This window comes from Pholis gunnellus, assembly GCF_910591455.1.
Source record: "Pholis gunnellus genome assembly, chromosome: 4".
NCBI lineage: Eukaryota > Metazoa > Chordata > Actinopteri > Perciformes > Pholidae > Pholis > Pholis gunnellus.
Window position 1 is genome coordinate 27,932,257 of NC_136530.1, and position 24,439 is coordinate 27,956,695.

General features: G+C 42.3%; 1 protein-coding gene across 1 annotated transcript in view; it reads right to left on the bottom strand.

Moving 5' to 3' along the window:
- Positions 1–24,439, bottom strand: part of ptprfa (protein tyrosine phosphatase receptor type Fa) — a gene marked incomplete at its 5' end in the record, with an annotated part of 228,342 nt that overhangs the window by 13,752 nt on the left and 190,151 nt on the right. The window contains 6 exons of the mRNA XM_079158514.1: positions 334–619; positions 3,161–3,315; positions 5,658–5,777; positions 13,028–13,203; positions 13,402–13,525; positions 22,754–22,851. Coding sequence (XP_079014640.1) covers positions 334–619; positions 3,161–3,315; positions 5,658–5,777; positions 13,028–13,203; positions 13,402–13,525; positions 22,754–22,851 — 959 coding nt within the window. The remainder of the gene's footprint in view (positions 1–333; positions 620–3,160; positions 3,316–5,657; positions 5,778–13,027; positions 13,204–13,401; positions 13,526–22,753; positions 22,852–24,439) is intronic.

The window sequence follows — 24,439 nt, forward strand, 5'->3', positions numbered from 1 at the left end:
AATCATATGGTCGAAATGGATGCAACAGAGGCTGAAGTTTGGAAGCCACTGTGTTCCAACAAGTCAGCACACATCTGGTCACAATGCACCTGCTCTAAGATCTTAACATTGTTCTCTGGTTAGCCTTAGAAATGATAATACTTGTATATTTTATTTTACAATTTTTTTTTGAAAACAACAGTTTGAGTACATAATGCCACGTTGCTTCAAAAAGCCTGTCAATCAAGATAAACACGGCAAAGGCAAGTTTTGTGATTGGAGTGCCACTTCAAAAGGACTTTAAAAGCTGCACAATGCACAAAACAAATCAAAAACCCAAAAGGCACCACAAACCTTGAACTCCAGTTCCATGGCGGTGACAGTCTCTCCGGGAGGGATCTGGGTGAGCTTCTGGATGTGGGCGAACAGGTTTCGGGCGGGGACTTCTGTGTTGCCACACGTTGCTGCTTCCAGCAGGGCCTCGTGGATGAATATGTACTGGTCCTCAGTCTGCACCATGTAGTTCCTCTGAGCCCGCATGCACGTCACATGACCGTAAATGTCCACCGACTTCTCATGTTTCATCCTCTCCAGCATGGCTTCGATCACGATGAAGCAGCCTGTGCGGCCCACACCGGCACTAACGGAGTACGAAGAGAGAGCACGGTGGTTTACTGTTTCGCATGTACTTGTTGTTGCCTTGGTAACAACTACTCTGTCTGGGGCCCACATAAATTACATATAGTCAAACAATATTTGCACTTACACTTCCTACAGTACAAAAATAAAGTTACTACATTAACATTGCATCCAACACTAAAATGAGATGAAAACCACGAACAACGCATTTCAGAACAAAACACTTTCAGAGGGAAAACAGAACAATAACATTCTCAGTTTACAGTTATTGCAAAACACCAAAAAGGGAAACGATTTTACTGGGTTGTTTCTCATATCGTCTTTAACAACCTCGTTAGCTGCTTCTTAAAACCTTCTGTTGTAGATTATAGAGATGTAAAGCTGTTCCAGTGACATATGGCTCCATGCCTTACTGTTTCCTCCACCTGCCTTGTTTGATAACTGTGTGTATTTCCAGAAAATAATACTTCTGAATACAAACAATGTGGTTGTTTCGAGCCATTGTATCTAGTGATGGTATTCAGGCATTCTGTATTGCCTTCAAATAAAAACTTTTCTCATTTCATGTAATGTCTGCTGAGTCTACGCATGTTTTACTCGTCCCTCCTCTTTGGTGTCTTTTGTTTAAATGTGCATGTGGCATCCATTCACCTCCATGATACATTTGAAATAATCTATAAACCCTTGGATTTGTGTTCCGGCAGGATTATGCATATGTTCAAAACGTTCTGAACATTCACAACATATCCCATATACAGTGTATTGCTTTGTTCTGAGATTTTGAGAATACATTTAAAATATTTTGAGAAAACAACATTGTATTATTACAAACATGAAGTTGCAATTTAATGGGAATAAAGTCATAATATTAGAAGAAACAAATCCACTTTATGTATAGTCTGCTGTGTCTGAAAGACACATATTCTTACAAATAATGTGAGGTGAAAATAAATCTGCTTTGTGTACGGTACAATCTAAACCCACCTTCTCACTATAACATTGTCTTTTAGGTGTCACTGACTCACTACACATGTTGTGTTGTGTAGTGAGTCAGTGTATTGCCTCAGCCCTTCATGTACTGTGCTAGATTACAACATCACACTGACCTCACTACACAGAGGAAGTGATGTGAGGGTCTCCTAAACAGCATGAAGGGAGCACTCTGATACTAAAGCTTCACAGACCAGCTGGGTTGGTAATCAAGGATGTGCTGTGCACAATGTACAAACAACAATTTCAAGGATTTCTGGGTAGTTCTCTGTTACAATTAACTACTTACTTACTGTTAATGATATTAAAGAGTTTAAGCAAAGTATGAGTATTTCCCAAAAATTGTGGGTAAAGTATTTATTCTCTTTTCTATTTTATTCAACAGCCGCTTTTCCACCAAGCAGTTCAGTTCCATTTGTTACACATTAGAACGGTTATTTTCGCATTTTCATTAGGAAAAGTTGTGGATGGTTAGGGTTAGGGCTAACCCCTCGGTCGAGGTTCCAAGAGAGCTGAGTCGATAGAAGGCCAATTTGAAACACCACAGACCACTGATTGGTTTGAGAGAATCGTCACAAGCAGACCCTGGAACATTTTGCACAAACCCTCCATTTTACAGCTACAGTCAATACCTACCGCAATTTTTGTATTTACTCAACCCTTATTTTTTGTAAAATGGTAACTCACAAAACTACCGTACACTGCATCGTACACTGAGTACACTCCGCCATACACCACTAAGCTATTGTGTGTCCCTACTAAAGCCGAATGACCCTTCCCTAAGTTCCCGCCCCTCGAGCGCAGACTGGCCAATCATAGTATAGCGTTGATCAGCACCAACCAGAGTCCCATAACTATCCGTCTTTGCTCCATAGTCCCTCATGCAATCTTTTCAAATTGTCTTCATTTTTATTTCGAGCTAGTCATGGTTAAACACTGTGTTACTTCCTTTAAACACATATTGTCGACCTTTTCTTGTTTTCTGCAAAAAGGAGTACAGTTAGCGACCGTGTGGGCTCCATGGTAGCCTTGTCAGCTGGAAGGAGCAGGGCATGGCGAAGGGTCGCTTAGGTCCAGTTGGTTCACAAGATGATGCTAAATGACACTGATATATGTAGCCACTGAGTGCTCTAAAACCTAGAGCACTGTTGGACGAAACCAAGAAAGAGAAACATAGGACACACGTTTAGTTCAGAGTCAAAGCTTCCTGCTTTGACAGGGTGTCTAATTCTTTATTCATCTTCATGTCAGTATTCCCTGATATGATTTTTCCACAGGTGAACTACCCAGTACCCATGATAACGGCGCCTGCAATTCATGGTGTTGTACTCAGTTGCACACAGGAGAATTACGAATCCAGACTACCTTCACACCTCAACACACCTGACCAATCACTGCGTAATGTGGGCATGCGTGTTGGTTTGTCTGTTTCAGAAAGTTACACTAATCGTTGGAAGCCATTGGAAAGGGGATTTCAGACTATGTCAGATGATCCAACACACTTTGCTCGAAGCATACTGAGGCCTTTGTGTTGATATAAGAGGTAGCTTACCTGCAGTGGACCACCATGGGTCCAGCGTCTGGAGGATTACAGACCTTGACTCTGCGTAGAAAGGCCAGTGTTGGGGTGGGATACTCAGGCACTCCATGGTCAGGCCAGGCCATAAACTGGAACTGTCGAACCTCTCTCTTCTCACTTGAGCCATTCTGTTGAACCACAGATACAGTCATCAACCCGAGAGCCCTCACACACTCAAGGTCATCCCATGATGTAGTTAAGAAAAAAAAAATCTATTTCATAATCGTCTTTTTATGGAAGATATGAATGTTTCCAAAACATGAGGTTTTGGCTTTCAGAATCTGGAATCTGTAATGTTGTCCAAACTTATTACAAAGTATTTTGATAATAATTCGTACAGATTGTGACAAATTGTGATCAAAAGATCCGGGATAATGTTCTCATCAGTCTACAATAAAGTGCTGCAGGACTGAGTCCTAAAACCCGGGTCATGAGCCAGCAATGTTGCACTTCCGGGTACCTCGTCTAGATGTTATTTGGTTTTTTGAATAGGTTTTGGTTAGATGCCTGAAATAAGGTCTGTTAACACACACAAGCTTAAGAGATTTTAAGTATTTCACCAAGGACTATGTAATTACATATTTGCAGATTTGGGTTACTTCTGCAGCAATTATAAACCAGAGTTTACTGAGAGTCACTGAGATGGTCTGGGAGAGAAGGTAGGCCCCATCTAGACTCAGACTTGAATTCTAAGCGACGGCCCAAGCGCCCTCTGGCTACAGCCACCAGATAGCAAAAGAAAGCCTGATACCAATCAATCTTGCATATTCATATGAATCTTATGACACCTGTTTCAGCCCTGTGGGCTTTTGCATTCTCCATTTATTTGTCTTATAGCATGGAGCTCTTCGGTCATATATGAATATTGATCACTATTCATTGTGTTACTATTTCAATGTTTTTGGGTGATTTATGTTATTTGCAACATAGCTATACCGAAATAAAGAGAGTTTTGAAGTAAAAGTCATAGTAAGCAGCCAACATATCAACAGTAAACATGGCCAGAATACTGAGACCGGCTGAGTATGTCATCATAAATTGTATCATAAATGTTTTTTTTAAATAAAATGTACAGTCCCGCTGGTAGTAAAGAGTAGGAAAAGACATTCAGTTGCAACTATATTAAAATCTAAATTATATACATTATATATATATATATATATATATATATATATATATATATATATATATATATATATATATATATATATATACTTTTTTTCTCCATTTTCTTTGGAATGGTAATATAGTTTACTTAGGATTCAAATTCCTTAGCTTCTTATCTTTTCAAAGGAGATCAGATACATCTATCACACTTCTGTATAGCCCAGAAGAGGGATCCCTCCTCTGCTGCTCTCCCGAAGGTTTCTTATGTTTCCCTCCCCGTTAGTTCTTCCTGCTCCGATGTGAGGGTCCCGGGACAGAGGATGTCGCATGTGTACAGATTGTAAAGCCCTCTGAGGCAAATTTGTGATTTGTGATTTTGGGTATACAAAATAAATTGAATTAAATTTAAATGAATTTAATTGAATATAATGAATTTAATTAAATATGTTTCATGGTGGAGGAGCTATTCCTGATTCATTTGGGGTATTATTGGGTGTTATTTTAGGCATTTTTTCCAAGGGGACTGGTCTTTAGAGGTAATACACCCTATGTTGTTTAAAAAAAAAGTGATTCAACAATTTACCATGATTTGATTATTTAGCCATCAACTGTCATTAACATAAATGCATCCCAGTAACTAATTGATAAACCACAAAACAGACTTGGTACATCACAAATGCTTCTGAGCAGCACTCAAAAGCATGAATAAAACTTTCAAAAGGGTCCTTGATGAATGAGTACACTGGTACAGCACTGTCAATGGGAAACCACTTATCATCAAATCTAGAGAAAAGGCATTGTAACTTTTATTCACAACTCTCAGGAAGCCAGAGTTTTCACATTTTCTTTATTCAAGCACCAAGACAAAACCTTCTTCAAGTTTTCTTCTTAGACTCTTGATGGCTTTGTGTCATTGACATGACAGAATATCTATGGAAACATCTGCATGGAGCGTGAAAGAGAGAGGTAGAGACTTAAAGACGTTATGACAGCGAGGAAGAAGAGTGTTTTTGTTCTCTCACAGGCTGAATCACTGATGAATGTATTTGGCCATTTCAGCTCGGGAATCCACTGATACATTAACATTACTAGATATTGGATAGCAAATTTCACCGCCTGTTCCATAATATCCAACAGCCTCTTCTGCTCCTTTCGTACAGCGAGGGGGACATGTTTTAGAATGATGGGATCTGAGACTCAAATTAAAATTGTCTGTTTTATGATATTTCCTTGTTGATGAAACATATTTTGTGTGCATGCTTCAAATGTGCTGCTGCAGCGTTTACCTGAATCTGACTGCATTCAATTCAGACTTGTGTTGCGTTGAAAGTTTAAAAAAAATATACACAGTATGGGATCTCACCTTATAGAGGGTGAATGTGCGTACGCTGTACGTAGCCAGCTCCACAGTGTCCAGCATGGTCACCTGGATCATCCCATATGTCTCTGTGCCTCGACTGGGCCAATACTGGTCACATTTCACCTGCACACAGACACAAACCAAAGTGTTTTTATTCAAAAACAATAGTGGTATGTGTAAGTTATAGGGACAGAAAGAGGAGAACAGAACTGAGTGGTGAGAAGGATTGGTATATTTGGATACAGTTCTGGCTTGGTGATGTTGGTCAGATCTCCTCACCATCAATCTGTCCATAAATCCATTCCACACATTGGTACAGGGCGGAATATGTTGACAACTACTTGCCAGATTGACATGAATAGCTGTGGACATTCATGATCCCCAAAGAGGAATAACCTTTTAACATTTCAATATTACTTCAGGTGAATTTATACACTATATGAAACTAAAATGAGTATATTTTTTATTCTGTTTCCAAATGGGTGCTGTCCTAGCTATGCGATACAATCATACCAACACAAACTGCCTACATCTGATACAAGTAAATCGGTGTAGAAAGCAGGTAGACAATAGGACAATGACCGACTGGCTGTGTAGCCAGTGAAGAGCCGTTCCTGTCTCCCTCTCAACTCGTCCACTATGGGTCAGTGCCCCTTGGCGTCTGGTACCCTCGCAGGGACGCACCCTTTAGCATCACACCGTACTTTCAACTAAGTCCAATGTAAACCTACATGCGTCATTATCAGACGCGCAGAGCACCTGCGGTAGTATAAAATGCGCGATAGTCCACTGAGGCTGGGTGTGGGTGTTGGTGCATGGGTCAAACAAACACAAGATTTCCACCCACGCTGTTTTTGTCCCTTGAGAAACGAAAAGTCAAGTTGACATTTTGGCCGTGTTCAGACTTCCACCTCAAATACGTTTCTTTTATTGGCATATCTAAATTGTATCGAGATTGATTTGAGCAAGTCTGCACAAAAAAAAACCTCATGAAATGCTATTTTTGCAAATCGATCCAAACCGCATGTGGAGGTGGTTTGAAATGCGATTCTAATTCTAATTTCTACAGATGCTCTGGAAGCTGAAATCGCATTTCAAAGTGTGGAAGTGTTGAGCAGAATCCATGCCGCTACTAGCATAGCGCTATGGAGGACAACAGAGGAGAACAACGGTCCGTGGAAAGATGGCGGGCTTTCATTTTCTGCTGCTTCCCCTATGCAATATAAACCAGCTACCTAAACCTAACTAAGTGTTTTTTGCCTAAACCTAACTTCCTGTGAAGACGGTTCCACTGGTCCAGTCTAGCAGATGGCAGCAACGTGACAAAAAGGTTAATAGCACTTGGTAAGCTTAAGAGTAAGTTGTTTTTTCTTGTGCGCTGTTGACTACTGGCAGTTGGAACTGCTGTTACATTATAAGCAGTAGGTCTTTAAACATAAAGCAGACAATATGAACAGACCAAACCGATGATGACTCAAGTGACATCACTTAAGGACATTTACCAGACATCACACAGCTCCCTGGAGATAATGAATGCTTTATAGCTTTTATTTGCAGGTATGGCTCAGAGGTACAGGGGGTTGTCCGCTAATTGGAAGAATCGGCAGTTCAATGTGTGTGTGAACGTTGAAATGTAGTGTAGTAATACTAAAAAGGCACTATATAAATGCAAGTCCATTCACCAACCTTTTACCATTTCTCCACAACAAATAGAAACAGATTTCAAAGTGTAAATTCTGTGGAGTTCCACTTTAAGTAAGTAGTCAGGCTGAGCTGATGGATAGAGAGTGTTTGCTGCGGGTAGTGTACAGTGGGGTTTAAGAGCCTGTTCTTTGAAAACAGCTGCCCGCTGCTGCTGCACAGACAAAATGAGTTTAAATTAGCACTAATATAGCACCCACTGGTTTCCTAATGAGCTCTTTTGGACTCCCTTCCCTTGAACAGGGCGAGTAAAAGCAATACACTAAGCAAAAGTTACACATGCACTTTCGGAGCGTGAAGTGATGCAGAGTTCAAATGTTCAGATTATTAAAAAGACTGAGTCATAGAACAAATTGGTACAACCAGTCTGTGCCCTGTTGGTGTTGCTGTTGTTATTCCACTGTTGGCTGTGCGATGGATGGATGACAGGGGGTGAAGCAACATACAGTCAGGGCCATAAGTGTGAAAATGTGGGGGGCTGTGTAAAGAAAATGGCCATAATTCCATAACGGTTCATGTAATATTTTTGTTTTATCCATTGAATTAAAGCTGAAAGTCTCCACTTCAACCACATATTGACTGCTTCCTTTCAAATCCATTGAGTCGTATAAAGAGGCAAAATTAGAAAAATTGTGTCACAGTCCAAATACTTATGGCCCTGACTGTACATGTGGACAAAAGTGATGACTTGAGGGCAGGCTGCAGGAAACTGGCCTGACAGACAGGGGAGGTTGCGCATCACAGACCTGGGTGCGGGTGTCGATGTAGGGGGTGGAGGTTGTTTGGCAAGACCTGTGGCTAAGCACAACGTCCTTTGGGCAAAGTGGTGTGAAATACCAGTTCACCACCTGGACAGATCACACATGGCTCATTAAGTGTTACAGGCAAAAAGATGACTAGAGATCTGAGAGACGGCCCTCATTAGAGCAACAACAGCGTCAGTCATTTGTTGGAACGACGGCGGCCTACGGTTACATGTTCTTGACCAGCTACCTCTTGTAGTCCCGTGAATAATGCCTGTCCGTTGTGTGATCATTCCTAATGTGATGTTGCAGCGCTGCAAAACCTGGCGTACAAAGTGTGTGACTTTCACCCCAGTGACGTTAAGGTTCACATCCTCTCCACTACTAACAATCCAAGTTGTGCACATGAAACCCCTTCAGTGTTTAAGGCAGCACCTACTGCTGGGAAACATGGTTTATCTATAAAACAGCACCTAGCCTGAAGAGAAGCGCTGTTTGAGGAACTAATGTCTAGTCTTTTGCTGTTGTTCTACAACCTGCACCCTTTGTGGAAGGGACGCTACAAGAATGTGATGATGAGGTGGACGTAACGACGTAACTTTACTTTATTATACGTTATACATTACACGTTAGTTTAAGACTCTACACTGGCACTCCTGTAAACCATGTGGGTATGTGTTGATCTGTGGGGGTAGAGATGGCTCTAGGCATAGTCAGTATAGGCCAGCCTGTTCTATTCCCAGGGTGTCAAATACCGACGCTTTGTCACGCCCCTCTGTATCTGATACCAACGCACAAGACACCCTTAAGCATCTGTATGTGACATACCTGGCTTTCACGTAACTACAATGTAAACCCATCCACCTCATTGTGAGACACAGAGGAAATGCTCCAGGAGTCTTATGATGTAGTAAAAACATGGATGGACAGGATAGGAGAGGTGGATGGTTCAAACAAACACGGGTCTATCACCCAGGAGACCCCTGTCTGTGTCCCATGTGAAACCAACAACATGTGGTCACAACGTTTAGTTTCAGTTCACTTTAGAAATGGATTTTGAAACTAAAACACAATATTTTCTGAAAAATAACTACATGTTTTTTTTGCCTAAGCAGGAGTTTAATCATGTGTTTACTGCGACCGTGGTGGAGCGTCATAGTTCAACGCGCTGGACAACCCAGTGTGTTAGAAAGTGATGCAAATCGGATGAACGGGTTGTAGCTCCGAATGCGCGGGGCACCATCATAGACTGTAGATGTAGTCTCTGTGATGTCACCCATAGGTTTCTGAAGAGCCCATGTGAAGCTCAAAGTGGGCAGTGATGAAGCAACCCGTCTCCCTAGAAATGGACAGAGAAGCACTTAATTATGCTTAACTTTAAGCCTCAATTTAATTTAAACTGTTGAGTGATAGTGATGAAGTAAAGGAGGCTCCGACCGTTTGTCGAACCTCGGATTCAAGAGGAGCAGTGCGGATTCCGTCCCGGCCGTGGAACAGTGGACCAGCTCTTCACCCTCGCAAGACTACTGGAGGGGTTCTGGGAGTTTGCCCAACCAGTCTACATGTGTTTTGTGGACTTGGAAAAGGCTTTCGACCGGGTCCCTCGGGGGTTCTTGTGGGGGGTGCTGCGGGAGTATGGGGTGCCGGACCCGTTACAACGGGCGATCCGGTCTCTGTACGACTGCAGTAGGAGCTGTGTCCGCATTCTCGGCAATAAGTCAGACACGTTCCCGGTGGGTGTTGGCCTCCGCCAGGGCTGCCCTTTGTCACCGGTCCTGTTCGTGACTTTCATGGACAGGATTTCTAGGCGCAGCCGGGCGGTGGAGAACGTCAGGTTCGGGGGTCTCGGGATCACCTCTCTGCTATATGCAGACGATGTGGTCCTGTTGGCCTCCTCGGATCTTGACCTCCAGCATTCATTGGGGCGGTTTGCAGCTGAGTGTGAAGCGGCGGGGATGAGAGTTAGCACCTCCAAATCCGAGGCCATGGTGCTCTGCCGGAAACCGGTGGATTGCTCCCTCCAGGTGGGGACGGAGTGCCTACCTCAAGTGAAGGAGTTTAAGTATCTCGGGGTCTTGTTCACGAGTGAGGGTAAGATGGAGCGGGAGATCGACAGGCGGATCGGTGCGGCTGCAACAGTAAAGCAGGCGCTGCACCGGACCGTCTTGGTGAAGAGAGAGCTGAGCCGGAAGGCAAAGCTCTCAATTTACTGGTCGGTCTACGTTCCTACCCTCACCTATGGTCACGAACTCTGGGTCGTGACCGAAAGGACAAGGTCGCGGCCGAAATGAGTTTCCTCCGTAGGGTGGCCGGGCTCAGCCTTAGAGATAGGGTAAGGAGCTCGGACATCAGGAGGGAACTTGGAGTCGAGCCGCTACTCCTTCGCATCGAAAGGAGTCAGCTGAGGTGGTTCGGGCATCTAATTAGGATGCCTCCTGGACGCCTCCCACTGGAGGTTTTCCGGGCACGTCCAACTGGGAGGAGACCCCGGGGAAGACCCAGAACACGCTGGAGGGATTATATCTCCCAGCTGGCCTGGGAACGCCTCGGGATCCCCCAGTATGAGCTGGAAAATGTTGCGGGCGAGAGGGAAGTCTGGGTCAGCCTGCTTGGCCTGCTGCCACCGCGACCCGACCCCGGATAAGCGGAGGAAAATGGATGGATGGATGGATGTTGAGTGATATAATACAATGGTTTTTTATACCAGGCTGTAAATATGTTTCTATCTGCTGTAAAGTTGGGCATTTTTAACATGGAGGTCTACGAGGATTGACTTGACTTTGGAGCCATTTGATGAACTGTAGGTTTTGGCACTTGCATTTGGCTTCATTTCTCAGCATCGCAGGTTTCCGCATTGATCACAGGGGTGCCCCAGTTAAGGAGATTTTTTTTCTCCAAATGTCTAACTTATGCTATTTTTTAACTCATATCATTTTCATGAGTAAGTGTGTGACATTGACACGATTGACATTAGTAGCCTCAAATATACTATATCATGTCACAAAGACAAAAGTCCTCTTGGGCCACAGGGAAGAAAGAAAGAGGTGGAAGGAACGACAGGTAATGTGATTCATGAATAGTTTATGTATTGCATTGTAGATACCATTAAAGCAGAGTGCCACGAGCATCATTTGGACAATAGTAAGGTTCGCTAATTTAATAAATAGCTAGAGTTAACTCCCACCTTAAATTCATGAGGGAATGACTATTCAGTTGTTTTGGGAATAACCTCTTCTTTTAACGAGGAGGTTTTACGTTTCTGTGTGAGTGTATGAAGACAATGATTGGTGGCGGAATTGGCTGCGATGCCCCCGGGGCCAGCTAAAGTCCTGTCTTAGGGCAGCGGATTGATCAGGGCGGACTCTGAGTGCGAGTACCTCACATTTGCACATAAGTACACAGCTTAAGTAAGTACTTTACCCTACTGGTGTTTATCAATGCCACACAGACCACTGTTACCTCAACAGATGCTGAGACTTCAAGCTGTCTTAACATGAAAGCCAGTCCGCCTGACCAAGACACAACCACACCACTGGCCATGTGTATGTTAAAAGAGTTGATTGATTGCTGTAAACATTCCTCATCTCCATACTATGAGGGAACACCTTCATAGTGTGACAACACAGTAAGAAATAGGGGCCATAATTCCACAGTCTATGTCATTCAAATGTCCGGCCAAAGCTAATACGAGGCTTCAGCAAGCCGAGTTACTTTGCTGTCGGAAATGCCTGTCCGCCTGTAGAAACCTTGACGGACCGGACGATTTACTGCTCCTCCTGACACCAGTTATCACTGCAGTTTTAGGACAAGATTGATTTTTCAATTTCCTATTTTTTACATTTCAGCCTGCTTCTGGCAAGCTCACTTTCATTTTAGGTGCAGGTTTTCCAGGTGGGTAGGACAACATAAGATTGGCTGCTTTTAGGTGGTAGTTATGTTAAGTTTTAGTGGAGATTGAATGTATTTTTTTCACTGCAATATGGTTTTAATAACTGTAGAATGTGGTTTGTTGCCATGAGGGTCTGGGGCCCACAAGCAGTTGCCCCCCTTTGCACACCTAGGAATCCAAGTCTGGTGTTGTCAAGTCGAGCCAGTCAACACTGCTAACTGTCTTGCCGTTGTAGAAATCTGACATTCTTTGCCCCCTGATGGCCATTAGAAAGAATGCTAGTTTAAGGCACTTCCACATTAGCTTCAATATTATATTCAATATAGATTCGTTTCGTCAGCTATTTCGCAAGGACTCAAAAATTAATATCATTGAGCCACTTTCTGGAATGATTAATAACAAAACATTGTCGCAATGTTGTTGTTTGTTTTTCCGTGCATCATATTTGTGTCGTGGGGTGTACTTGCACACTTCTTTGAATTGTTGAAAATGTAGACTTGCTTCAAAATTGTAAGTCAGTAATCTCTTGGGTTTTCAACATACAGTAGCTGCATTGCTTCTGGGACATGCAAACTATAATGCATGAGTCCCTCACACCAGCAGAAACAGTTTGGTTATCGGCTGCATCCATTACCTCGGCAACAGGTCAGAACACCTAATATTTGCTGCACCTTCGGTTGAACCGCAGATGGGTGTTATTGGCTCCAGCAGAGGGCTGACGGTCTCTGTCACAAATAATAACGGCACACGGCCGGGGCACTCAGTTCTGCCCCTTGGTTGTGGAGTTATTTACAATGTGAAAGAGGGCTGAAATCATTACTCATGAAAACTGTCCCTGCCCTGCTAGCGCTCATCTGCCACGTGGCTGGCTGTGAATGCCTCTTCCCTCATGTGCACCAGCAGCATGACGCTGTTGAAGAGCCAAGCTCTTCTGCACCAAGGGAAAAACATTTTTATGAGTTATAGCAAGAGTAGCTGAAGGTAATGATATACTTTCTTGGTTGTGTACATAGTGTTTCAATGCATAGAGTAAAGGTTACCCGTGACTTCTCCTCTAGGCGGGTCATCATAATGATGGTGCAGGTCCTCTGCTCCCACACCATCCTCCAGAAGTCGCTCAGCGTCTCCGGCAGAGGCCCCTGTGTGGCGATGTAGGCATTCTGCTTCCTATAGCCATCAATGTAGTTGGCGTTGACGTAGTCGCTGCCTGGAACTCCTGCCGTGAGGAACAAGTCGGAGCGAGCAAATTAAGAGGGGAGCCAATAACGAAACAACTGCATTTCTCACTAAAATGTGATGAAGTACACTTACAAGGGGAAATAAAAAATAAAGGGTTAACTCTTAAATAAGCCTGTTTGAAATAAGGGCCTGCAAAGTCGCCTCCCTCTCTCATGTCTGAATAAGTGTCTCTCACCGTCCACAGGTGTGAGGATGACCCTGGAGTGGTCGTAGGCAATGACATTTGCATAGCGGTTCTTTGGCTTGTTGACCTCCAGGTTGGAGTGCTCCCAGGTGAACTGCTGTCCTGGATCAACAGACTTCACACACAGAGGAAGGAGGGATGGAGAGAGAGAGGTGGAAGGGAGGGAGAGAGAGCAGGTAACTATTCATTACAATACTGCCTATATTCTTTGCTGCTTTTTAAAGCCAGTCAGAGCTTGGAGAGAATAGTTCGGACCAATAAATGTGGCAGAAATTAATTTGTCATCCCTCCCCCGGCCTGCGGCTCTATAATGTGAAAAGCCCTGGATGATCTTTAAGCCCCCTGGATACACACTGGACTGTTTGGACACTCCTAAATCCCTTCCAGCCTTCCTCCCTAGCAGCTCAGTGCCTGATTATAACAAAGAACAGATCCAGTGATGAAGGCAAAGCAATGCAGAAAGGTTTTGGAGGACCATGGCATACATTAGGTTGAGTGATGCAGGACCACTAGCATTATATCAAGAGGGAACAGATAAGGACTTGTGGCAGATTTTTATTTCTCAACACAGCCAAAAGTGACAGCAGATAAAAACAGTGATAACTCAGTTGAGATTGGGTCGCTGCATGAAAACACGGACCAGCAACCTCGTGGAAAGCACAGCTGTGGAGAGGCAGAGAGCGTTGAGCATGTTTCGATCCACATGTGGGCATGTCTGGGGCATGTCTGTGGGCGTCTGACTGTTCTTCTAGCACCACCAGTCAGGTCAAAATTCCACTTTAACCAATACTTGTGATTTTATGATTGTTAATGCTTGAATACTTGAAAATGGCATTCTCATCCACATTTTTTGCAACCACAGTGCCGCCAACATGGCCATAGACTCTAAGTTGAAATATATGGAAAGCTGTATATTTTATGGACAGGACAATGTAGTCATTGCGTTCCTCTGGCGAGTTACATACATCGGCCATTTGATGAATATTCTACAGATTGTTTCGTTGCTTCAATTCTTCGTACTACTTTGATTTGAATCTCTTTAACAACAGACAGAGATGTGATTGTGGGTTTCCACACAAAGAAACACAAGGTTAGAACAGATGCTGATTTTTACTGAGTAATATGAAATGACTTAAAGGCACAGTGTGTAGGATCATGTGAGGCTGCAAATTGTAACCAACTGAGTACCTCTCTGTCCCTCCTCGTTTTCTAAGACTGCGGTAACGTGAGCCGCAGAGTGCAAAACCGTTGGCCTCGCTCAGAGGCCCTCATTACCATAATAACACTACTGAAGGAGAAGTCACATGGTGGCTGGTGGTACCACGGTTTTACACTTTGGATCACTTTACCGCAGTGCAGTAGCGGGCCGTCAGGGCCTGCAAAGCCTTCTCTGCTGGCCTAAACAGAATCACAAAGTTAGAGCTATTTTATAATTTTAAATTTTTCTTAAATACACTATATGTATCATAATTTCTAAAAATATGATGTTCTCATTGCATAGCTACTGTGTTCCTCAGCTGCTCTGCTTCAGTGCAGCTTGTTTTAAGTAGAGCTTTTATCCAATCAGATTTCACCTCTGTGTCTCTAGGTAAGAAGAGAGGCCCCAGGCCTGCAGACTCACCAGTGCCTCCATGTGCAGCTTAAGTGAATGGGGACGATATTGTTGATTGGCATAGTGTTCAACCAATCAGATCTTTAGTTTGAGATTCTTAGACGCGCCAGAGCGGCCTGCAGGCCTACAGCTACGTCAGCATTAGCAGCAGCACTGCAGTGAGATTCTGTGCTGTGATTGGTCAGTGGGCGAGCACGTGACTATTGTGAAACGAAACTTAACAGCAGAGGCTTAGTCGAGTAGTGAGAGTTCAAATTGAAAGATATGGATGAAATTATGATATTTTTTGCATTTTGGTTGGTGTAGATTCTTTATATTTTTACCTAGCTTTGTTTTTTAACACTCAATGGCTGAAGGAGGAGAAACGGATTTGTGAGTTGGGATTTAACCGTGGGATTAATCTTTGTCAACAAAGAAAAGAGGATGTGATCAGCATTTGGTAAGTAACTGGTTGTTTTACATCTAATATCTGAATGGCTCTTGAGTGTGTAGCAGAATGCATGTTACTGCTGTTGTTTTTCCGTTAAGCTAGTTAGCCTAGCCTCCCGGATCACTTGCGGAGCATCAGCTGGTTTTTTGTTGTGGTTCTTTTTGTTCCGGTTCAGAGGTCACACAGCCCGCTGTCTCCTAGTGAGCGCAGAAAACATTATATTTCCTACAATTTAAGCTTCTGCATTTTCCAAATGCACTAGTATTATTCAAATGTATTGTTCGGTTTGTAAGCCTCGTACCGAACGGTTTAATATGAATACGTAACGTTATATAGTTACAGCCCAAGAAATGAATAATAACCCTAGCTGTGGCGCCATCATGTGGTTATAAGGTGGTATTTCAGCAGTGAAGGCCCAGGTATGAAATGCACGGCCCACCACTGCCGCAGTGTATGTGGCCTTCAGGTAACGTATAAAGGGGAAAGGTTCTCGGAAGTGTCTGGTTTGTCCATTCTGGGCTACTGTAGAAATGTGGCGGTGCAACACGGTGGACTCCGTGAAGAGGATCCTCTCACTATGTAGGTATGAAGGGCTCATTGTAAGCTCAGAAAAACACTAACATTCTTAGTTTCAGGTGATTACACACTAATGAAAACATAGTTATGAGGATTATATTCTATTTCTGCTAATGGATCCTGCAAAATGCTACACACTGACCCTTCAATATTTGCCCATAGACTGAAAAGGTTATAACACGTCTAGAACACATATTCCATACTAATATCCTCGTTATAATATCGCCAGTCACAATGTTGTTTTTTTCGCATCCGATGAATCCGACGGTATTTGGAATGCGGAGGAGTGACCAAGAGACGTCGTATACGGCTCTGGTAGGCGGCAGTGACCTGTCAATCACAGTAAGCCTGCCCTAAAGCATACTCTGCTTTATGGTCTGTTTGACTCTAAATGGACCATCATTTACTAAATGAACATCATGCTGTATTGAAGAAGACTTGAAACTAGAGATTGAGACCACAAACTCATGTTTACAATGTTTACTGAGAGAATAAATCAAGAGAGAAGAGAGAGAAGAGTCATTTTCTCATAGACTTCTATACAACCAGACTTCTTTTTGCAACCAGAGGAGTCAATGCCCTCAATGCAAGTTTTAAGACACTGGAGGTTGCCGGCTCTGGAAAACATAGATGGGACAGTGCAAAAGTTAAAATTTCCTATCAACAACTATAAAATCAAACAATAACTCTGTTGAACATCAAATCAACAAAACACACTTAACTAACTTCACCTTGTTCTCTTATTTGGTTAACTGGCCTGTATTCACTGTTCTTGTCTTAGTCGTGCACCTGTTAGTGTTCTGTTTTTTGTCTTGCAATAAAATTAGTAGATAGTGAAAGATGCTTGTCTAAATAGTATTTTCTACTTATTTATTTGTACTCTTAAATCCGTGCTGTATTCGAGATGGAAAACCCATGCCTGTGTTGCAGTGATGGTAGAGTGCAGACAAGTTTTCGCTGTGTTGCCCGATGATTGGTCTCTATCGATTGCAGGCTGTGAATGCCGCCGCAGGTTTAGCTGAATAATGACATGCTGAAGATTGTTATTCATGATTGACCTTTCACGCTTCTACTTATCTTGTATCATCTGGAAAACAAACACACACCCACATGCACGGGCGAAATGAAGCCGTGACGAGGACTCTAATATCCTGCTGCTTTTTCTCCTGACTGGCTGGACCCCCCCCCCCCCCCCCCCCCCAGTCTACAACTGATAATAATGACAATGGAGAAAGAGGTTGAATGCACATCTTATTTAACAGCCTGTTAGGTAAGGCTTCCAGCGCGCTGCACTGACAAACCACTCACATTACTGCTAATGTGCTCCGCCGACGCGTAGATCGCTTACCGAGTGTGTCAGCGCAATCACACTCACGGAGCTGCAGCTCCACCGACAACAAACAAAGCTGGTGAACACGGAGGAAGAGCTAGGCGTGAAGCATGTGGATTGGTGTCTGGCAGAGACGGGTTCGCTCTCACCTCCTGCTGCCTCGTTCACTGAGTTAAGGATATTAATCAATCACTTTAATACACTTTACAGGAGTCATTATTGGCTTAAATCAGATTGTTTTTTCTGATCCTTTCTGTAACTTCAAATGTTTGCATCTAAATGTACACTGATATACATTTCTACATGTTGTTTCCTGTACCATAAACAAAGAAATACGAATGTACTGACAATATGCGTGTTTATGATTATTGCTTGCTGTACAGTAAAAACCCAACAAGTCCTCCACATTAAACAACAAAATGCACAATTTTTCCACCCCTCTAAAATAAGAAAGAGCACCTATGATATCTGAGGGCAGAGTACGAAAGCAGAGACAAAGTGACCAAACCTGGTCTTTTTTTTCAGCATTCATTATTTACATTTTTTTGTAATTCATTATTAGTTTCATTTCTGATCATTTTTGAGCCAAGAAATCAACTGTGCAGATTTCAAATATTGGCAGTTTTACTATATTTTTACTAATTGATGGCAATCAACATAGAAAATGTTTTCTATGTTGAGAAGCTCCACAAACCGGCACAACAGTAAGCTAGCGGCTGCTGGGGTTGCTAGCTAACTAGCCAGCCAGTCTCACAAAAGACCGCTCTCGTAGTATAGCTAGCTAGCTAATCACCACCTCTCTGCACAGCTCTCTTGAGACGGTTACCGCTGATAATGCCATTCCTAACAAACTTGTCACCCACCCACCGGTTCCCCCTCAGGTAAACACTGTTAGCTCTGTCAACACTGTCGCTGTTGTTTGCACTGTTTTTGCTGTTAGCACCGTTCGCTTTCAGCCACCAGCTCAGCTGTCGCCATGTTGAGAGCCTTTTGGGGGCAATACTTCAATCATAAATATGCTCTGAATTTCGAAATTTAGCACTGTTAAACAACACAAAGCTCCAGCCAACTCACAGCAGAGTCTTGCAAATGCAGATACAAAACAGATACTTCAAAAGAGCTGTGACAAGAAGCCCTGAGGCTCAGTAAATGGCCAAAACTAAGTTTTACTAGCGCAAACCAGCTTTCACTCATTTGATACGGCTAAGACATAGAGGTAATCATTATTATGTGATGAAGAGAAGAAATGTTTCAGAGTCCATGTGCAGTATATGAAGTGGTCTCCAGTAGTCCCCAAACAGACTGGCTCATTCATCAGATGTAACAAGCTGTGAGATCCTCTGGCAGATCTCATTTTAAACACAGCCATTATCAGCTTTTCATTTCAAGCCCTGCTGCTCTTACTATAGACTAATGGCTGGTAGTTCCAATGCAACAGGATGCAGAAGGACATACAATATGTGTGTGTGTGTGTGTGTGTATTACTCATGTTGTGGGGACATAAATCTGTTTACGCAGCCACAGTGTGGGGACTGCTTCCTTTTGGGGCCAAAATGCAAGTCCCTATGACATAACTTATTACATTTTAGGGTGAAGACTTGATTTAAGGGTTGGGTAAGGATTAGGCAAGTAGCGGTTAAAGTTAGGGTGAATCCTGAGGAAATGAATGTAAGTCAATGGGATCTGTGAGTGTGTGTGCTTGAGAGACAGGATTGAGCCTTCTCACTGATACGGTTTGTGATTTTAATGGGACCGCCATGGGCCATATGTCATATTTTTGGATTTCAAAATAACAGTTTTTATTAATGATCAAGTAATCATTTCTATCATTAGACTAGTAAATACAAGTACGCATGCTTATCATTGAGGATTTGGCTCAATATCATCCAATCCAAACATTTCATCTGTTGCATCTGAATTTGACACATTTTGCTCAGCTCACCAAAATATTCTAAGCTGTCTCCGCAAAGTTCCATCCATGTCACCACATCGGATAAGAAAAAAGTTGAAAAGGTACAAAAGTTGATTCAGCTGCTGTTTCATAATTTATATACCCCCTTCCTTCTGGGGTGCATAAACAGTGCACCCATCTGTCCTGGTTTATCCGTTTGGAAATTCACCACTTTAAATGCAAATTACCTTCTTTTGTAGGACATCAACAAGCCATAATCCCTCACTGGCTTTTACAGTAGGTAAAGGCAGTGGGATATTATTCTTGGAAAGGAGGCACATATTTATGCACACTTAGCAGCATCCTTTTTTTTTTCTTCTCCTTTTTTTTTTTTTAACAATGCTGAACTTTAACTCTGCAATGGTAAGCCAGCTCAATACATGAGTAGAAACACATCATGGTAAAAATTGGCCTGGAAAATGTACTGTGTTCAGTATTTTAGGGAGAAAATAGAGATTTTCTTGATGGCCATGGGAAAATATATATTCATCTCTGGCCTGACTGAAACAAAAAGCAATTTCCAACATCACTAAGTTACACAAAAAAGAAGCCTGTAGGTCAACAGAATGAAAATGGACTGCATACTATATTGTTTTTACCACAGTTTCAAAACACTCAGATGAACCTGTGTCACCTTGGCATAAGGAGTTGCTCGTAACTGTAACTTGCTCATATTTCTGGCTCAGTGGACCCTTTTCCAGTCCCTGAGTTGCCATTTCAGAGGCATTTTACCCTGACAAGAATAAATAAATGTTTTCTTTATTGTCTTTCTTTTTCTTTTCTTCACAACAAAGTTTACACTATGATCAGCTTTAATAAATCAAGAGCATGTAAATATTGGCTTTTAAGAAAAGAGAAAACTGGGTGTTTGACATTGACATCTTATTGCACCGTATAATAATTGGTATTTTCATAAAGTTGTGGTCTTGCAAGAGAGGCCAAAATCGAAGCAGCAGAGGCTGATATTTTGTCCCCAACATTGATCAAATTCCAAAAATGCTGGGTCTTACATTTCCCATGATGCGCCTCGATTGAGTATTTTTATTAGATACTCAGATACTCCCTGCCTGGCAAAAGCCTGGTGTAACACATGCTCTCTGTAGCGGTTTACTTTGTAGCCTCGAAGCTCAAGCAGACATAACAGCCAAATTAAGACAAAATCTTCTGTCTTTTCAAACTACTTCAAAATATTAGACAGCTGGTTTAAAAATTATATTTTACATTTCTGCTGTAACTGTGACAAAGTTGAAAGCAGTCTTTTTCAAAGCAACACATTTTGACAAAATATAATTTATTTTTGTCTTTGAGTTTGTCAAATTTTGAGTTTTCACTCCTGTAAAGTTTACTCTTAGTAAAGTAAATAAAATCTACATTGAATCTATCTGAAATTTAAAGTTTGTCTAAGTTTATTTGCTAAAGAGTCTAATTCGATCCCAAATGAGTATTATATATTTTATGCTTATGTAGAGTATGGTGGAGTGACTGCATAGTGGACACATATCTGTGGATTGCATGTTTTAGCTTTGATCAGATAGAAGACTCTTCTGAGGCACATGTAAAAAGATGCACTATAGTCTCCATTACGTAACTTTACCCAAATTAGAAACATTTAGGATTTCTTTACTCAATGCAAAGCATGCTGGGGAGTATATGCTGATAGTGTTTCTAAAATAAATAAAACTTTTAACTTTAAACTCATCATTTGAAATTAAAAGACCTGACTTTATGAACTTAAATTAATTTAATTACACACGTCACTACTACAAACCGGTTAACAGAACCTTCTGACTTTGTAATGAATCACAGCTTGGAAAATGTGAAAGTAAAAAAATAATGTCTAAATACAATATGACTGAATCTGTTGTTGACTCAACTCAACTTCTTAAGTTTGTCTTCTTTAAAACTTTCAAGTGTTCACTAGTTGACACTGACAGAACTAGTAATTGTTTAACAAACGAAACTTGGTAGTTTGTTAATAATAAGCTAGAATTACTGCCTTGTGGTTGTATACCTCCGCCAATCAGTCAAATTGCACTTCATATCCATGTCTTTCCAAAAAGTAATTTTATACTGTGGTGGCGTGGGCGTGGTTTGGCTCAGCTGCAAAAGGGACTGAGTGTGGGGACGGAGTGGTTCAGGGAACGGTGCCGGTAAGAGGAGTAATCCGCCTCAGCTGTAGGCAATTACTAATTGTATCTTTCCCCGTTAAATCCATCAGTAGGGACGGAGGCGCGGGACACACACACACAGGCGGGCAGAGCGACGCTGGGAGCGAGAGACCGACGGGCAGGATCGCTCACAGCTGGGCGCTGGAACCCACGGCAGCAGAGCGCCCGGCCGAGACCAGCGTGAGCGGTGAATAAATAAAGACATTAAGAACCGCTCTCTGACTGTGCTGGCATCATTGTGCCTCTATGAATCCCCATGGTAACAAGGACATGTTACACATACTATTAGACCTTTGCTTGAAATAGTCATATTTAGCATATGAATTCTTGAGTTATGGCCAAAAACATGTTTTATGAGGTCACAGCGACCTTCGACCACCATTCTTATCAGTTCATCCATGAATATACAAGTGGACATTTGTGCCAACTTTGAAGAAATCCCATCAAGGCGTTCCTGAGATATCTCATTCACAAGAGTAACTTGTATTTAAAACTTATAAAATAAAATATAAAATTCTTTATACTGACCAGCAGGGGGCGACTCCTCTGGTTGTATAGAAGTCTATAAGAAAATGACTCTACTTCTCTCTTGATTTATTACCTCAGTAAATATTGTGAACATGAGTTTATGGTCTCAATCTCTAGTTTCAAGTCTTTCTAAGTACAGCATGATGTTCATTTAGTAAATGATGGTCCATTTTAGAGTCAAATAGACCATAAAGCAGGGTATGCTTTAGGGCGGGGCTACACAGTGATTGACAGGTCACTACCAGAGCTCTATACGGCATCTCTACGTTACTCCTCCACAGTCCATGTATGGTCACTAGTTGCAAAAAGCCAAGACGGCAACGCTTGTAATCTAAAATGGCAATGGGCAAAAATCGTCGAAATTGGGCCTTCAAAACATCAGTCCACAAACAGATAGGTGACGTCACAATGACTACATCAACTTCTTATATACAGTCTATGGTCCTGATTGGTAGGTGGCACCGTGCATGTTAGCCCATGAGTCTGAATGGGTAAATGACATGTAGTGTAAAAGCGCTTTGAGTGGTCGGAAGACTACAAAGGCGCTATAGAAGTACGAGTCCATTTACCATGTATTTCAGTTCTCAAACATAAACACCACAGGAATTAGTAATTTCCTATCTTTTCTATAACTTTCTTCATAAAACTAGCTAAAAAATTGTTACCAAGAAACAAAAGACTGACTATGGTTGAAAAGAGTGTGTTGCTTCACCTGAAAGCCATGTATTGTATAAGAGCAGGACGTTACCTCGTACTCCTGAGAGAAGTGCAGACCATCATTGGCCTTGAGCCTCTCTATGTAGTCTGCCAGGTCACAGATAGCGATGGGAGGATGTTCCCTCATCCCTGCAGTGAGAAGTGAAGTGGTAAGTATAGTGCATCTTACACACACACACACACACACACACACACACACACACACACACACACACATGAACTGGACAATGTAACTAGAGTGCGGATGCATGTTGAATGCTCGGAGCTAACTGGTCACGGTAATGTGGGGTGACAGTGAGGGTGCTGCGTAGTGAGCAGAAGGATGATGTATGACTGTGAAGCTCTTCAACAGCATACCATAACCACACTGGTGATGTGAGCGTCAACGAGCATGCTGACTGGTTAAAGAAACCCCATAATGCAATAGGTGAGTAGGAAGTAGGAAGGGTGGTTGGAGTGTAAGAGTACCCACAGCATCTTACGCTGACATTTGTTTCAATATCTTTTATGTCATTCTACTGTATTTCATTTCAAATCTCAGTTTTAATGACAACCATTTGGTGTGAATGGCTGACATGGGCAGACCATAAGAGAAGGTGATAGAGTTAAATAAAAGGGCTCTGGTTCAAATGGCAGGAATGGGAGGAAGCATTAGTAAAAAACAAGAGGGATGAAAACTAACTTGGAGTGTTCGGGCAACTGAGGGCACTGGAACCTGCAGGGGGAAAGACCAGGCAAAACAAACAGAACAGGGGTCAGAACAGGGTTAGGAGAAGACAGAGAAAAGAAAAGAACACAGGGAGCACTGAGAAGGGAGCTGTGTGTCTGTACTACCCTCTGCACTGTTCAGCAGCTTTATGAATCTGTAAAATATTTCTAACATGCATTGCATCCTAGGACAGATAAAGTGACTTCAGTTTTTAGCCATGTCAGCACGGGACTCTAGAGGTGGCCATGTTGGTAATTTGTGAATGGTCAATTGGTCAGTCCAACACCTACTGTATAGGCTTCGTCACATTACTTTTCTGTTCAGCGAAATTCACCCGCACTCTGTCCCAAAAAAGGACATCATGTTAGGTATTTGCAAATACCCCCAAAAATTGCTCAATAAGTATTTCAAGTTTTGGTATTTTTCAACCCTATTTTCTCATGTTTTTGTATCTGAGTGACTAATGAGGACAACCATTTTTGAGATTGGTCCAGTATTGAAGGTGAACACTGCAGACAGCAGCCACTAAACGGGCTGCAATGTAATCGTTCGGGGCAACTCGTCACCATCAATGCACGTCCACTAACAGGGCTTGGTTTTGCTACAAACAGGCAAAGACTGTTATTAAAAGTGTCTGACAACATTATGGAAAGAACCGTACAGAGAAATAAAAATGTTTCTATTTTCTTATTAGTTGTTTGTTCAGGGAAGTCTCTTTCTGAAATCTAACATTGTCGAAATCAGCTAAATAGTTTAGTAAGGGAAGCACGTTCAGATGTCGTCTGATACTGGATGTCAAGAGCTAATTCCGGATTGTCAATCTGGTCTGGTCCAAATTGATAATACTCAGGAAAATACTTTCTAAGGTACTTCCAGATTGGAGGATCTTTTACCATCAACTCCAATCAGTCTAATAGGGCAGTATGAGCCCTGCTCTGGTTCTTTGGTGGTTTGCATTTCTTCAGGATAAGGGATATGTTGGCCAAATTGAGAGATTGGGCCAACTGA